The sequence below is a fragment of the Lethenteron reissneri genome, chromosome 2 (genome assembly GCF_015708825.2).
Source record: "Lethenteron reissneri isolate LAM-NWPU_2019-01 chromosome 2, ASM1570882v1, whole genome shotgun sequence".
NCBI lineage: Eukaryota > Metazoa > Chordata > Hyperoartia > Petromyzontiformes > Petromyzontidae > Lethenteron > Lethenteron reissneri.
The window spans coordinates 6,800,928-6,818,599 of record NC_083780.1 but is presented as its reverse complement, the minus strand read 5'-3'; the positions used below and the strand labels follow the sequence as shown (position 1 = coordinate 6,818,599).

The 17,672-nt window shown below is 49.2% G+C and overlaps 1 protein-coding gene across 1 annotated transcript in view; it reads right to left on the bottom strand.

The window, feature by feature from the left end:
* Window positions 1-17,672, bottom strand: part of LOC133342007 (low-density lipoprotein receptor-related protein 6-like) — a 93,506-nt gene that overhangs the window by 36,126 nt on the left and 39,708 nt on the right. The window contains exons 4-9 of the mRNA XM_061550872.1: window positions 9,829-10,026; window positions 7,294-7,490; window positions 5,881-6,012; window positions 4,875-5,105; window positions 2,472-2,664; window positions 359-530 (exon numbers count right to left, since the gene is read on the bottom strand). Coding sequence (XP_061406856.1) covers window positions 359-530; window positions 2,472-2,664; window positions 4,875-5,105; window positions 5,881-6,012; window positions 7,294-7,490; window positions 9,829-10,026 — 1,123 coding nt within the window. The remainder of the gene's footprint in view (window positions 1-358; window positions 531-2,471; window positions 2,665-4,874; window positions 5,106-5,880; window positions 6,013-7,293; window positions 7,491-9,828; window positions 10,027-17,672) is intronic.

Genomic DNA, 17,672 nt, shown 5'->3' with positions numbered 1-17,672 from the left:
AGCAGCAGCAGCAGCAGCAACAGCGTCGCCAAATAATCTATTGAGCATCTTACACTCACGGCTCAATGCACTGCGTACACGAGAGTTTAAAAAAATAAATCATCAACGTTGGCCAACGGGTCACGAACGCGCCGATTTAAAAACGATCATTACGTGTTGCTTGTAATTAAAGCCACGCAGGCTGGAATGTAGGTCGCGTTAACGCAACACACACACACAGAGTGAGTGGCTCTTACTTCCGATATTAGCAAGCCACCGGAGCTACGCACAAAAATTCGATCGCGGGCACCGCGTCCGCCCCCTCCCCCCTCTTCCCGTGACGGTCGCGGTGACGGTGGAGGGGGTGGGGGGGGCTCACCTCGATGCGGTCCGTCTTGGCGTCTCCCCAGTACAGCGTGCCCAGGGCGATGTCGAGCGCCAGCCCGTTGGGCCAGCCCAGCGACGTGTTGACGAGCACGACGCGCTCAGAGCCGTCCAGGTTCGCCTGCTCTATCTTCGGCCGCTCGCCCCAGTCCGTCCAGTACATGTACCTGACGCGCGGCACAGGAACGCGCGGCAGACGCAACACAGTGGGCCAGACGCTTTGGCAATCGGGTACCCGATACCCGTACCTTACCCGATACCCAGCTACCTGTACCCGGCTGGGTATCGGGTACGGGTAAGGAATCAAAACCCGTTAGCGACCTCTGCTCTGCGATGCTGCCGAATTCAAATTGCGTGCCAGTCACGGTGGCAGTGCCCGGTCAGTAGAGGGCGCCATAGAGGCGCTGCTAAACATGAACTTGCAACTTATATTGTTATTACACGCTTTCTATTAACTCACTGTCTGTTGTTGTTGTATCCTCAAATCTTGTAACTCCATTTTAACCCACTTCCCAATGTGGTATCGACTGCAAACTTGGTATACTTATGTCACACTGATGACAATACTATATTCTATCATAAAAAATAATATTTTTAAAAATTATTTTTTATGTTATGTTTCGCTTTGGGTCTAATTGTCCGCGGTCAACTGACGTTGGCTGTAATTGGCCATGGTCCCTTACGTTATGGCAAGCTTCGGGGCCACATCCTGGAGTCGTGGAGTTCTTTCATTACTAGTACATTTCATAAAAGCGTGTTTTTAAAAAAGTTCAAAAAACATTTTATCTCTCGCACTTACAAAACCTTGACACCGGCACACCGCAACACAGCACGGTAAGCGACTACAAACCACGAGCTGTTGACGGTCGTCATTTTTTTTTCTATGGGGGTAACGACAGTGGGCTTATGGCCAAACAACCCGGAATGCGCCTGATCTCATCAAATCTCGGAAGCCAAACGTGGGTGAGTGCCCACGACGTACGACAAGTTGTTTAACAGGCTGCAGGAGACAGCCAAAGCTGGGTGTCAGAGCAGCAAGCCGCTATTGTTGTACCGCACTTCTACGCTTCCCAGATCGACGGCTGCCAAATTTAACCAACCGGCACTGGCCAGCATTACGTGTGATCAAATAACCCCCCGCGCTCCCACGACCTAAAGAGCGTGGGGGAGAACCTCATCCAGCAGCGGATTGACAAAAGGCCGAATGTACAAGTGCAAGGCCTCATTGATATCTGAACGTTAACTTGAACAGTCCCGACTTCCCAACCCCCCACAACCCACACCGACCAACGTAGTGAAGTCCAACTAACTCGCACTTTCAGATGCGCTCCTGCGGACGTCTGGAATGCCCTTCCTTCCGATACTATGCAGCCGCTGGAGCTACGCACTTTTAAATCATCGAGATTGACAAACGAATTTCTTTCGGATCCGCTTTGTCCATTTAGTTTACCGTCCTTTCTCCATGCGACCTCCGAATAGCGCGGTCGGCTACGCACGGTGCGAAAGATTTTCAACGTACAATAAAACCTTGGATTGCGAGTAACTTGGCCTGCGAGTGTTTTGCAAGACGAGCTAAATTTTTTAATAAATATTAATGTGATGAACGAGCGAGGTCTTGCAATACGAGCAGTACGTGTATACGCTGTGTCTGCCGAGTGTCATGTGATCACAACTGATATAAGAGTGCTTTGGATTACAAACACGTTTCCGGAACGAATTATGCTCGCAATCCAAGGTTTTACTGTACGTACGACTATGAGCAGAGGTTCCAGAACCACCAGGAAAAAAATTGTGGCTCATCTTTCGAGGACTTGGGGGGGAAACGGCCACACACATCGCTGCCTAAAGACAGCGTTGTCTTGCAAAGTCCCAAACTCAACTTAAAGATCAACCTAGATTTGACTTAAAGAGTATATTTTTTTATTCATGGGCCGGTACATTGATGCCGCTGTAGTTGCCTTCTTGCTACGGCAAAGCGGCTCGACCTGCACCGTTGGCTACGCACGGCGCGACAGCCGTTCGACGTAAGTACGTGCAAGCGCACGCGGCGCGGTAGATCCCCCGTTAAACGGCGGTGGGGAGACCGACAAGCGGGGCGTGGCGCCTACCCGGCCAGGGGGTGGAGCGCGAGCGCCCGGGGCTCCTGGAGATCCTCGGAGACGAGGACTTGGCGCGACGAGCCGTTGAGACGCGCCACCTCGATGTGGTCGGTGCCCGTGTCGCTCCAGTAGAGGTTCCGGGCGATCCAGTCCACCGCCAGCCCGTCCGGGTGCTGCACCTCCGTCCATACCAGCGTCTCTTCTGTTGGTTCATTTTGCGTTGTTGTTGTTGTTGTTGTTGAATCAATATCAGAGAGGTCACATCAGACAGATAAACAATGATAAAGACCCCCCCCCGCTCCACCCGGATAGCCTATTAACACTGTTGGGGCAAGTGCTGTTAGTGAATAGCGCTCATGTAATCCCCTACATAGCCTGTAACAGACTGTTTGGGCAAGTGCTGTTAGCGAGCACCTATGAAGGCTGATATGGCACAACGAGGGGGTGGGTGGCCAGCACCACGCCCGACCGCCTTTGTTTCCCTATTGGCAATGTTTACTACACACCCGCACAAGGTACTAATTTGAGGCCGAGTCGACCTAGGCGAGGCCCAGATAATCGTCGCTGGTGGTGGCTGTGAGCGGGAATTTAACTCGGGTCGCTGGGTTCGTAGCGCAATGCGCTCACCTCAACACCACCGCTCCCCACAACAACAACGTATACACACACACATACATAATACTGGTAGGAACCTCCTGGTTACACCAGCCCACAGGGGATTATTGTGTCCGTCGTGCAGGGAGGGGCTGGGGGGGAAGAATGGGGAGGGGCTGGGTGGGGAGGGTGGGGAGGGTGGGGCTGGGTGGGGAGGGTGGGGCTGGTCACCCCGTGGTGCCCTTATAAAACTCAACATTTAACCTACTCACGCCGGCTTGTGCCCGCCCTCACAGTCGGCCATATTTGCGAAATACACCACGCCGCCGTTGACCCTGGCCATTGAACGAGCAACCCAACGTTCCTACCAGCTCCCTCCGCAGGAATGTGTTCCTTCCCCCGCACCTCTGATTTGTCTATCCAGCTCATCTCCGATTAGCACGGTTGGCTACTTACGGCGCGAAAGAAGTTCAACATACGGTACATACACGGGCAACATCAGCATGTCAGGGGGGGGATGCGCCTTTTGGGGCGGCTTTCCTCCGCTAGCAAGAGAAGGTGCACCAGCTTCATATTCTAACCCCCCCGGCATGGTGACAGGAACGGGGGGGGGAGAAAGGGGGAGGGGGGGGGAGCATCTCCTCAGGAGGTCGTGGGTTCGATCCCAACCCCGACGCCTGCTGTACATTTGGAGTTCGTGTATCTCTCTCTCCCCGTGGTCGCTTGGTGTGTTCTTCGGGTCCTCCCGATTTTACCTCCACATTTAGAATCAACATCACGCGTTTTGGATGCTGCTATAAATCTCGACGTGATCGTGATAATCCTCTTTCGCTGGGCTATCATTCGCAATGGCCAGGTCGCTTCTGAAACAAAGCTACATGGCACAGTTGGGCCTTACCTGCTAAAATAAAAATAGTTCAGCCGATGCGTCGAATGAGAGAGTGCAGATGAGACACCGTACAAAACGTAACCGATACAGACAACGCAAAATAAACGACGAAGTACGAATGAGACGCCGCAAACCAAAAAAAAGCGTCGATTCTCGAATCAAACCGTCGCCCCGTTTGCGACAGCCACCTTCGCTTCTGACAAAGAGAGGCGTCGTAGCGCCCGTTGTTTTTAAACTAAAGTAAAACCTTGGATTGCGAGTAACTTGGTCTGCGAGTGTTTTGCAAGACGAGCAAAATTTTCAACTAAATATTAATTTGATAAACGAGCGAGGTCTTGCAATACAAGTAGCACGTGTATACGCTTTGTCTGCCGAGCGTCACGTGATCACAACTGATATACGAGTGCTTTGGATTACAAACACGTTTTCGGAACGAATTATGCTCGCAATCCAAGGTTTTACTGTACAAATAAAACTAACCCATTTTTTTTTTATCTTACCAGGTAAAGCCCACTGAGTTATTAGCTTCCTTTAAGAAGCGACCGGGCCACAAATGACAGCTCAACAAAGTGGCTTATCAAGTGGACATTTATAGCAGCCAAATATTCTCAACACGTGATGCCGATTTTAAATGCGCATGGAAAAACCGGAGGACTCGGGAGAAAGATCCACGCGACCACGGGGAGAACATACCCACACCGCAGAGACACCGGGGGCGACACGACCGCCGCATTCGATGATAGCTGGCGCCAAAATCCGTGCTGCGCGCCTACCGCATGCCCTTGCCGGGGAGTCTCGGCACCAAAATAAAATCTTAGTTTTTCTCCCGGTGTCGTTTCGACGATGCAAGGGCCCTCGTCTGCTAAGCAAAGAAAAAAAAAGCCTTTCACCACTCGACGCTCGGCGACCACCGCCCGCGGCGCGCTTACCCGTCGTGGGGTCGGCAGGGCCACCGCCGGCGGCTTGCAGCGACGCGCGCTTCACCACGCGCAGCTCGTCGTCGCTCCAGTACACGTGGCCCTCGACGGGGTCGTAGTCGATGGCGATGGCGTGGCGCACCTCGCCGGCGCCCGCCAGCACCGCGTCCGTGAAGTCGGGCGTGTCGAGCGAGATCTGCCGCAGGTCCGTGCGTCGCGCAAGCAGCAGCACCTCCTGCGCGCCTGTTTGCGATGGAAGCGCGGTTTCACTTGCCGACGAACGCCGAGATGTCGGCACGCGACGGGAGCAAGAGCTTGGTGTGTCCAAGCTGTGATAAGCGGACCCCGGTGGTCCGCGAGGCTACTACAAATGGGTCCACTGAAATGTTTTGTGAGCAGGGAAAGAGCCCAACTGTGCAGATTCTAGATTTGAAGCTTTTGTGACTGCAAGGATTCATACTCTTAGGTTTTTTCGGTAAAGTCACGTAGGTAAAAAATTAAAATGAATAAAATTAAAATAAAAATCATGACGTTTCGGAGGCAACACAAGCTTCCGTCTTCAAGTGGAACCGTCACAGCAATCGTGCTGTGAAGCTTGTGTTGCCTCCGAAACGTCGTGATTTTTATTTAACTTTTATTAATTTGAATTTTTTAGCTACGTGACTTTACCGAAAAAACCTAAGAATATGAACTGTGCAGCTCTTTTTTCAGAATAGGACCCGGCTATCACAAACGATAGGTCAGCGAAGTGGCTCATCGTCGTACTTCCCCACAAAGCGGTAGTACTTTATCGACCCTGGGGAGGGATGATGGGGCTGGGGAACAACACCAGAATTTGAACTCGAGACATACCGACTTGCCAGAGCCATTCGCCCCTACGGCAAGAGGCCAGCTGGCCGGATGACCGAGAGGCGACCGCACGGACACCGACGCGGTGGGCTAACGCGAGAAGACACGGCGAGCGAGCTTGGAGAGCGGGTGTCTGTCGGGGGGGGGGGCGGAAGGGGCGCCCGCTTACCCTGGCGGCAGGTCTTGTTGTCGGCAAGGATCTGCACGCCCGTGGGGCACACGCAGCTGAAGTGCGGCTTCGCCGGGGACATGAGGCACAGGTGCGAGCAGCCTCCGTTGTCGTCGCCGCAAGGGTTCCGGCCTGCATAAGAGAACAGGTACACACGCACGCACGCACGCAGGCGCGTTTGGCTTAAAGCGACAGAAGGGGGGGGGGCGGTGGCGGTGTGGTGGTGTGTGTGTTTTGCCAGGCACCGAGGCTTGGCGGGTGACGATTTCGCCACACCCAGAGCCGTGCCCAGAGCCGTGCCCAGAGCCGTGCCCAGAGCCGTGCCCAGAGCTGTGCCCAGAGCCGGGCCCAGAGCCGTGCCCAGAGCCATGCCCGCCAGTGTCTGCCACGCGCACGATCTGACGAAACGTCGTCTATTCCACGGGCCTCGATGTGCGACAGCTCCCGGCTCGCGTGGCAAAATGTGTACCTCCCCTCCCTGTATCCCACCCCCCCTCCACCACCACCACCCCACTTTCTTGTTGCAACTAGCACAGCGCGTACCGACCGTGTCCGTCCAGCGCTCGCTGAGCTGCGTTGGCTTCCGGTTGCTGAACGAACACATTACAAAGTCGCACTCTTTGCACACACACAGTGCCTGCCACAACACCTCGCTGCTGGTCTCGTCAAGTGGCATAAACCATCACGCATACTCCGGTCATCCTAGCAGCGGAGGAGGATTTGGCTAGCCATCGAACAAAGACGGGCACCGCATCGCGTGCTTTCAAACGCGCTTCAGCGGCCGTCTGGAACGCTCTTCCTTCTGATATTTAGGAAGCCATTAGGAGCTATATGCACTTTGAAATCATCTCGATTGAAAACGAATTTCAACAAAACTGCTTTTTGTGTTTAGTTTGTTGTCCTTCCCCCGCACCTCCTATGAGCGCGGTTGGCCACGTACAGTGCGAAAGAAGTTCAAAACAAGCACACACCTACACTATGGGAACCTCATTTGCCAGTAAAAATATGATAATTGTTTTTTTACCCTTCTATCTGGCAACAAAACTGACACCTTTTTACAAGGAGTCATGTTTGCATAGACCACAATACCTGCAGTCATAATACAAACAAAAGAACATAACTCTGATAATTAGAGCCTAGTCTCACATGGGTTGGACCAGATGACGCCAAAAGGCGCACAACTCAAAGACAATGCACCATCAGAGTATGAGAGCTCGGGGCAAGCATCTACACTATGGGAACCTCATTTGCCAGTAAAAATATGATAATTGTTTTTTTTCATGTTCTTTTGTTTGCATTATGACTGCAGGTATTGTGGTCTATGCAAACATGACTCCTTGTAAAAAGGTGTCAGTTTTGTTGCCAGATAGAAGGGTAAACAACCAATTATCAAGCACACACCTACGCACGTACCAGTGGGCTGCCGCAGAGGGCTGTACGCGTGGATGTCCATCGGGGAGTAGATGTCGGTGACGATCTGCCGTCGGTCGGAGCCCGTGAGCTTGGAGCACGCGTGCACGGAGCGCGTCTGCCAGTCGGTCCAGTAGAGCGAGTCGGCGAGCAGCGTCAGTGCGAACGGGTGCGGCAGAGACCCGTCGATCACCACCTGCCTGCTCGCGCCACGGGGACGACGTTTGAGGCCTCGACTTTTACACAAAGCCGCCGATGCGGGAGGGTTATCCCCACGCTCTCAAAATGCTTTGTTCACTCCTTCACTGTGACCCCCCCAACACCCCCCCCCCCCCGCACCTCAAATATTACACTGTGCCTAAAAACCATATCATCCGGTTTTAACTTTGGCACGGTACATGAAGGACCGAAAGCTTTGGTTTTATTGACATGCGACGAACGTCCTTTTTGTAGGGCACATAAAAAAAAACGTGTGCCAATGAGAAGGGGGATGAGGGGCAAACGAAGGGGCTTCACAAGTAGTTCTGTGGCAGAGTCTTCCCGGGGCCAAGGTGACCCAAAGTCCACGTTGACCCCCCGTCGCGGTACAGACAAGCGTGGGGGATCGTGGGCCGTGGCTGCTCTAAATGTGCTGGAAAAGGGGGTAGCAACTTGGTGCCGGCCCCAGAAAAACAACGACTATTACTTTTTTAAGCGACCTGGCCAAAAATGATGAGCTCGACGGAGTGGCTTATCGCGTGCAAACACTCTAAACGTGTGACGTTTCTAACTGTGGAGGGAAAAACCGGAGGACTCTGAGAAAAATCCACGCGACCACGGGGAGAGAGACACGCAAACTCCCAAATATATAGGCGCCAGGGTCGGGATCGAACCCGCGTACTGCTGTATACCAGTCGAGGTAGTTAACATTTGTCTGCGAATGCTTTATAGGTGTAGCAAACTGCTCTTACGATTTAAAGCAATCTCCAAAAAATCGATACATTCCACGATGGAAAGGCATCGCAATGCAGTTGACATTTCTCTTCCACGGGCCACACAATATAAACGTGATTAAAATCCGCGACGTTGCTCGCTGACCAATGCAAGCACAACCGGGTGATGTCACAAACAACGTGATTTGTTTTGATGTCGAGATAGTGCCACTTTCGACATGAAAGGAAAACGTCTAACCGGTTCACAGCAAAAACAGATTGGCAAAAGTTTGCCACGTACAGTGGGAGAAAACTATCGCAGAAGAAAATAATCTACCACCGGGGGATGTAGTTTATTCTTTTTAAAGAAACATTTGCAAAAAAAAGGTCTCGCAGAACCTGTTATTTTCCTTCGAGATAAAATTCACCGGTGGTGTAAAAAAAACCAGTCTCCCACCGAACTGAGTTTAAAGCAACCTATGGTCTCTCCAAACGAACGCGAATCTATAATCCTTAAACGAGCTGTGTGTCTGGCGTGGCCTTGAAGCTTTCTCAATGGAAATGGTTCGATAAACTCAACGACACCAGATTTGAAGTTTTCGTGACTGCAAGGATCCATACGCTTTGGTTCTTTCGGTAAAGTCACGTAGGTGAAAATGAGGAAAAAAGGGAAATAAATAAATAAATAACTCTCGACGTTTCGATTGTAACACAAGCAATCATCATCAGGTGTGACAACCACAGCAAGGACATGTTTTACTGAAGTGAGAAATTCAGTAAAAAAAAATTCCTTGCTGTGGTTGTCACACCTGATGATGATTGCTTGTGTTGCAATCGAAACGTCGCGATTTATTTATTAATATTTTTCATTTATGTATTTTTTAACCTACGTGACTTTAGTGAATGAACCAAAGAGTTCACTTGCGTGCAAATCTTTCGGTCGTTTTTTAACCCACTTCCCGTGATCCAATCGAGCTGACATTTTGCACACAGACTCCTGAAAAAATGTTTCCAAAATTTTACACTGTTCAGGAAATTTTTTTTTTTCATATTTAATTTAAAATACCAATGTGATAAAAATGAAACTCTTACTCAAGAAAAACAGAAATGAATAATAACATAAAACCGATGCCACGCATATAAAGGATTTATAGTGAATAACTTTGTTTTTACGGGTTAATTTTTATTATTTTACCAGGTAAGGGCTCGCCGAGCTATATTGTACAAATGACCTGGCCACAAATGACATCTCAACGAAGCGGCTTACTGTGTGGAAATGTATCGCCGCCAAATATTCTAAAACGCATCACCAGTGTCACGGCGGCATACTGGGACGCAAATTTTCACTTGTTTTGCCACGAGCAAGTGTGGTAAATGGAGACTGATGCTTTGCAATAGGTGTCTGTTCGATGTATGAACATCTTAACACCTTCTGTTTGATTGCCAGAGGGGGTAAAGCCTATTCTCATTTTTTCGGTTTGGTTAACCCTTTTTCATTCGGAGATTCGGTGGCGAACGGTACCCCCCCCGCCACCCCCCAGTTCCCCATCCGGTAACTTGTAGACGTCTTGTAACGGGAAAGGGTTAATCGGTAACGCGTCTCCCTTGCCGCAAGCAGCCCCTTCACCGGAATGTGCCGTCGAGGTTGGCGCGGTGGATGTAGCTGAGCTTGGCGTCCGCCCAGTACAGCTTGGAGGCCTCATAGTCGATGGTGAGGCCATTGGGCCAGAAGACGTTGGTGTCAATGATGACGGAACGTGCCGTGCCGTCCATGCCAGCCCGCTCGATCTTGGGAACCTCGCCCCAATCCGTCCAGTACATGTAGCTGTTCGGGCACGCACACAACAACAACAACCGCCGTTCGTCACTATGATGCTGCTAATCCTGCATAATGCACGGGCATAAGTAGTACTAATCACATACCTGCATTTCCCATAAATATGCTAAATTCCTCTTGATATGCAAAGTCTTTTGTCAAGGCGCCCTTTCCCCCCCTTCCAACCCAGCTTAAATATAGGCTCCAAGCATGGTGCTGTTTCATTCCGACGCTGTCGCCTCGACAGACCTGGTTTTCACCTGAGGACGGCTGCTTGCGTTGTGGCCGAAACGTCGTGATAATTATTTTATTATGTTTTATTTTTATTATTTTATTACTTCCCTTCTACGTGACTTTACCGAAAGATCCAAGAAGATGAATCCCTGCAGTCACGAAAGCTTTAAATCGAAATTTGGCGGTGACGTCACCACGACGCTTGCGCCAGGCTGTGCGGACTTTAAGGCCACGTGAAGTGTCGAACGCCCGCTGGCAGGAGGTCACGGGACAGACTCGGGTGTCACGGGTTGACCGACTGAGATGACGTGCAGATGCACCACACGCATGCAAACACAAGCTGGTCGCACTAACACATTCACGGCCCGATTCGCATCGTGGCAAATGTGACTCTTCGTTAAATTCCTGCGGCAAAGAAGGGGCGATTTTGCCAATACCGAGTGGGAGTGTGGAATGAAAAAAAAACTAAATCGTACGTCATAGCCCCATATATGTTCAGAATCAAAATATGTATTTATACTGGAAAAATTAGATGAGCTATAAAGCAGTTTATCACAGATGTCCAGTCGGGGCGGGTCAGAGCGTTAAAACAACAAACGACAGAAAAACACGATCGGAGTGAAAAGTATATGAATTGTAAACAAATCACTTAAAAAATTAGACAAAGCACATTTTTCTTCTTGGTTCTTTCGGTAAAGTCACGTAGAAGGGAAGTAATGAAATAATAAAAATAAAACCTAATAAAATAATTTTATTTTTTATTATTTTATTACTTCCCTTCTACGTGACTTTACCGAAAGAACCAAGAAGATGAATCCCTGCAGTCACGAAAGCTTTAAATCGAAATAAAGCACATTTTTTTTTATCTTACCAGGTGAAAGGCCACCAAGGTATTAACCTATTTTTTTTAGAAACGACCTGGCCACGATTAGCAGCTCAACAAATGTGCTCATCACGTGCAAATGTATAGCGGCAAAATAATCCATCTAAATAATCTCAATGCACGTTTCTAAACGTGGAGCGACAAACTCAGAATCCACCGACCCCACTTCAAAGATGACGGATTAAATGGCGTGCGTCAACCCCACAATATGCCGTCGAATCAGAATCTTTAATTTGTTCCGGAGGAATCCGACGAGGTGGGGGGGGGGGGGTCATAAAGTTATTACAACAAAACAAGACGAAACACACAATACATTTTTCAGCACTCGCATTGAGTCTGGATGATTTCGTTTTGGCTCTTAGTTCTTTACTTATTTAAAGGGCGCCACGGTGGTGCGATGTTATCTTGCTCGCCTGGTATGCAGGAGGTCGACGGGTTTCATTCCCACATTGACGCCTGCTGCTGTATACAGTGATCCCTCGTTTATCGTGGTTAATGGGGACCGGAACCCCTCGCGATAGGTGAAAATCCGCGAAGTAGGATTGGCCCCCTAGGAATTTCCGTATATGTGTGTGTGGGTACCAGAATGTTTAAAATATGTATATTTATACTTTTTATATATATATATATTTTACTTAAATCTATTTAATTACAAAACCTTAATATTATACATTCACTCTCTCTCTCATACGATACGTATTATGGTGTTCTACACTCACCAATGACAGTAGTATCTTGAGACTTGACTCCAGTAATGACGACGATGACGATGACAATGACGATGACAATGACGACGATGACAGACCTGTGCAGTTCGATGAATGTGATGATGAATGATGATGATGGTGTTACTGCACAGGTATAAAAATCCGCGATGCACTGAGGCCGCGAAACTTGAACCACGAAGTGGCAAGGGATTACTGTATTTGGAGTTTGCGTGTCGCCCTCTTTCTCTCTGCCCGTGGTTGTGTCGATTTTTTTTTCCCTCCACATTTAGACTATTTAGGTTATGTTGCTGCTATAAATGTCCAAATTATGGGGCCACTTTGTTGAGCTGTCATTTGTGGCCAGGTCGCTTAAAAAAGTAAGTTAATACCTCAGTGGGCTTGGCCTGGTAGGATGGGGATGGTTTAGTTTCATTTGTAGATGTTTCGGTGATTTGTTTATTTTTCGTGTACTTTACACTCCTATTGTGTTTTTGTATTATAGATTTTTTGTGGTAATGTTCTTACCCCCATGCCCCTACTGGACATCCATGGAAAAGAGCTTCATCGCTCATCGGATTCCTCCCGCAGTACAACTACATAATCTGATTCGCTTAACGTTCGATCTTCAACTTCAGTTTTATTTTTCATTTTCCTGCTCCGAGGAGCAAAACATTTTTAAAGGGGGCAAAACAAAATCCCAACCGGTCAACCAACCAACACGAATCGTGTGGATATACTTTTAAGTCTCCTTTTAAAAACTATTTTTTTAAAGTCACGTAGAAGGGAAATAATAAAATAATAAAAATAAAACAATGAAATATTTCTCACGACGTTTCGGCCACAACGCTGTCTTCCCGACAGACCTGTTCTTCACCTGAGGACGGCTGCTTGCGTTGTGGCCGAAACGTCGTGAGAATTATTTTATTATGTTGTATTATTGTATTCTTTTATTATTTCCCTTCTACGTGACTTTACCGAAAGAACCAAGAAGATGAATCCCTGCAGTCACGAAAGAAGCTTTAAATCGAATTTTTTTTTTAAGTCAGTTGGTTCTTTTTGGCTTCTCATTCTCTTGGCCTTTCCTTACAAGGCACCTTAAGACATTAGTGAAAGGCGCCCGACAAATTCATATAAAATAATTATTTTTTATCTGGCACTCTTTTTTGAGCAGCTTTTCTCACGCGCACGCAGGCTGTGACATTTCCGAACAGACGCCCCACAATCACGCGGCCCCCGCAGCCGTCAAGGAAGGCGGCAGCCCCCATTCACAGTCTATTCAAGACTTACAGATAAGGCAAATAACCTGTCAGAGTGGTTGCTCTCCCGAACCCAACACAGTGGCCAAGCATGGTAATCATCGAGGCTGCTTTCATCGGTTTCGCAGTTCGATTCCCCAGCAAGCTAATTAAGATTTCTGTGGGGTGATATTGTCAAAGCATGCTGACCAACACAAAGACAACGATCCCTCGTTTCAGCACCAACAGACTGTAGGGGCAAGTGCTGTTAGCGAGCACCTATGAAGGCCGGCACGGCACACGAGGGGGTGGGTGGCCAGCAACACGCCCGACCGCCTTTGTCTCCCCAGTGGCGATGTTTACACATCGCACCGGGTACTCATTTGAGGCCGAGTCGACCTAGGGGAGGCCCAGGACCGGTTCAGATAATCGCCCACTGGTGTTGGCCGTGAGCGGGAATCGAACTCGGATCGCCGGGTTCGTAGCGCAACGCACCAACGCTACCCTAACCACTCTCTACTACACTCCTGCTGATCGCACACGCGTATACTCATGAAGTAAGTTGTGTTGCTCATAGAGGTTCAATGACCATACTTGACCATGCTGGTCAGTGATAGTTGGTGAAGGCCTGGGGGGGTGATGAGTAATTCAAATGGTGACTCGAACTCACACTTCCAGGGCCATGGTGCACAGTTCACTCACTACTGCGCCGGCGCTAATATCCGCTCCCCAACAATACAAAAATTTAGGAAAGCAAGAAAATAAACACGCAACACAAACTTGTTACAGCGCACAATGCGCACCACACGTGCACCTCACTCTCGCGCGCGTACACGCCAAGCGCACAAGCGCGCCGCGTGTCGCACGCACAAACACGATCCGCACGTGGAAAAAACCATCTTGGTGCGCACGTGCACTGCGCGCGTGCACACACCCCCCGTCCGCCCCCCATCCTCCCAAGACGTACGAACCAGCCGCTCAGAGGCGCAGTGGCCGAGGCGGATGTTTAGACACCGGGAAAACAATCCCACATGTGTGACTGATGGGGCCTGGAGGCAGCGCCAACTGTAGCAGCAGCAGCAGCAGCAGAAAAGCTGTTGTCCACTCCCCGTCACCGCCGTGTGGCCTAATGAATGAGGCGTGATTGCCAACGCCTGCTGGGGCCTTCGGAATGCCTCCCCCCACCCCCCCCGGCTACCCACCTCCCTCCCACTCCACTCCACCAGGCCCCCCCTTTCGGCGATCGTCCCACACGGCCGTAACTATATCCTACCCCTTTGCTCTTAAACCCGGGGCCCTGTTAAAAACAAAAGCGCCCGAAGGTTGCCCCTGCCTGCGCGCAGACAGACGGCAGTGATTTCTGTTCCGACGCGAATGCACCACTGGGGTGGGTTTGTTGTTCGCGCGTGCCAAATCCTTCTCTGGTTTTTGTTTGCAGCTGGATAATATAAACCAAATCAGTTAATGTCGTCGTGTGTTTGTCCGCGTGGGTCTCTGGAATTGTTGGGTGTCTACGTGTAAGCGGTGATTGATTAGTCTGTGCAAGTCGGTGTGCGTGTGCGTGCACCTGTGTTTGCTGGGGAGCGGTAGTGTCGCGACCCGAGTTCAAATCCCGCTCACGGCCAATACAAGCGACGATTTTTTTTACAGGTCTTGGGCTTCTCCTAGGTCGACTCGGCCTTAAACGAGTACCTGGTGCGGTGTGTCAACATCGCCACTCGGGAGACAAAGGCGGCCGGGCGTGGCTTTGTCCACCCACCCCCCCCTCGTGTACCCTACCAGCCTACAAAGGTGCTCGCTAACAGCACTTGCCCCAAAAGTTTCTTCAGGCTATACGGGGGATCTTTGTCTTTGTTTGGGAACGGGGTGGTGGGGGGATGCGGAGAAACGCAGGGGAAGAGAGTAATGATGGCTAACCCACTGCAGTAAAATCCCAGCGACTTGCATTCACTCGCTTGTCATCGGCACTGACGGCAACATTCTGTCTGCGTCCAGCACGAGCCTTCCTTGCGTCAACTTGGGTCTAAAATATAGGTTCCTGTTGAATTTCGATTTAAAGCTTTCGTGACTGCAGGGATTCATCTTCTTGGTTATTTCGGTAAAGTCACGTAGAAGGGAAATAATAACATAATAATCATTCCCACCAGCGAGAATTATTTAGTTATTTTAATTATTATTATTTTATTTTTTCCCTTCTACGTGACTTTACCGAAAGAACCAAGAAGAAGGTTCCTGTTGCTCGCAGCAACTCTGGTGATACAAAGGTGGCCAGGCACAACGTGTACGTGCGCCGACCTTCTTTCAGCCGTGCGAAACGGAGGCCGCGGGGAAGGACAACAAACTAAACACCAAAAAGCAGTCCTAAAGAAATGAGTTTGTGATGTGTCGGTAGCTTTAGCAGGTGCTCGCCGATTGCACCGGCATTAGCGCGTTGCAAATGGGGACTTATGTTGTAAGTGTGGGGGGGGGGGGGGGGGGGGGGCTCGCTTGCAACTCACCCATTGGTGGAAAAAAAGGAAAAATAAAATGCGCAAGCGTTATGGAAGTTTCGGACTAAGCCGAGCGCAGCTGCAACCCACTGGTGATACCCTGGAGAATGAAACAGGAAATGTTTGGCTTAATCAGAAAACCATGATTAAGCCAAGGAGAATATCGTAAAATCGGAAGTGCTTGGGAAGCTTTGGGGACTGGTGGTTGAGTCAGGGTACCGAGTCCACACCAGTAGTGAATAATCATGATATTATTTACAGTAGATCATCGATTAATTATCCACTAGCTTCGAGTCGGAGGGAGTGCCAGATTTTCAAAAACGCCGGATCACCACGACATTATTATTTAAAAAATATAGTTTTTGCACATTTTTGCATGACATTGTTTCGAGTTCTTTTTGTGGTTTTTAATTTGTTTATTATTAGAAATTGGCATACGTGAACATACAAATAGACAAAAATAAATACCCTCCTGTAAAAAGTCACACTATTTACTGCACCGTACTCACCACTCCACTCTCGGAGACTCTGCATGGGGTGATGTGTATACGTGCAGTATTTTCACTGTTTAAGTTGTATGTAGTGTATAATGTACTGTATATACTACTTGACACGAAATTCAAGCGTAGCTACTTTGTTTTTGTTACGCACGTGGTGCCGATCGCAGGACTAGTTACAAGCCTTTGGAGGGGTTTCGCCGATTGACTTCACCGGATCGGCCCGGGACTGCCGGATAATGTGAGAAGCAATCTTGATTTCCTGACTGCAGGTCGTCCGCTTGTGTGGCGATCGAAACGTCACGATCCATTATTATTTTTCGACGTGACTTTACCGAAAGAACCAAAGAGAATGTTGGAAGCAGGCGGATAATCGATAATCAACTGCGATATATTCATTCAGGAGAGCATGCCTGCATCCCAAGGGCCTATTTCAGGAGGGTTCTGCACTGGTGTGCACGTTTGATCAATTCCATTTTAAGAGGCATTTTGCATGCGGAAGTACGGGGAGAAAACGCAGGCATACGACACAGAAGGTCCATACGGATGGGGCTCGCAAAGCTGACCTTCACTGACATCTCTCGGCTACTCCGGAAGCCTGTGGGGGGGGTGGGGGGGGCCCTTCTCGTGCCATGTCAGTCGTAGGGATTTTTTTGCCAATCTTTTTGGGGACGTACAAGTTTATGAACGCGTGGGGGAGAGACCAGGAGTGCTCTTCGGATATCACCCGCAACCGATGCTAGCCTTGACTAGGAATCCAACTCGGGTTGCGAGGGGGTCAGCGTGCAACTCGCTAACCACGCCAATTGGCATCCCACGCCGAAACGAAATCTCACGTTAATGTGTCGGCGATCACGTGACTTGCACGAAGACATATCCAACATCTCAATCTAGTCAACTCCTTGACGCCAAAGGTGATTTCAAAGTTTCACGTTGCGATTGTTTTAGTTACACTTCGGATTCAACTTAAAGAAACAACAACAGTTCTAAATTTTAAGTTACCGTTGTTTAACCAGGTGAGAACTCAAGAGACCAGGATGAATCTCACTTGCAAGAGCGACTTGGGGGGCGTCGATCTGCCAGTAGGGGGGGAGGGGAGCAATGATCGCTCCGCGTATTCCACCAAATTGGGGAAATTCGAAAATTCGGGGTAATTTTTCGAATTTAGGTTAGCGTAACAAATGCCCAACAGGGGAAAAAAAAAAGTGTAGACGGATACAAAATATCGCAAATGTGCCAATACAACGCGTCGACTGAAAATACAACGGAGAGTAATGGGGGCCCGGGGGCACGCCCTTGCACCCCACCGCCCCCGGCCACCAACAACTTAAACGTAACATCTTCTTGGTTCTTTCGGTAAAGTCACGTAGAATTGAAATAATAAAAGTAAAACATAACATTTTATTATGTTTTATTATTATTATTATTTTATTATTTCCCTTCTACGTGACTTTTCCGCAAGAACCAAGAAGATGAATCCCTGCAGTCACGAAAGCTTTAAATCGAAATTTAAACGTAACAATTCACAACGACGCCCGTCAACAACATCATCATCTCATTCCACTAATTCCCATCACAATCCAAACACCGCCGCTACCGACGCTGCACCA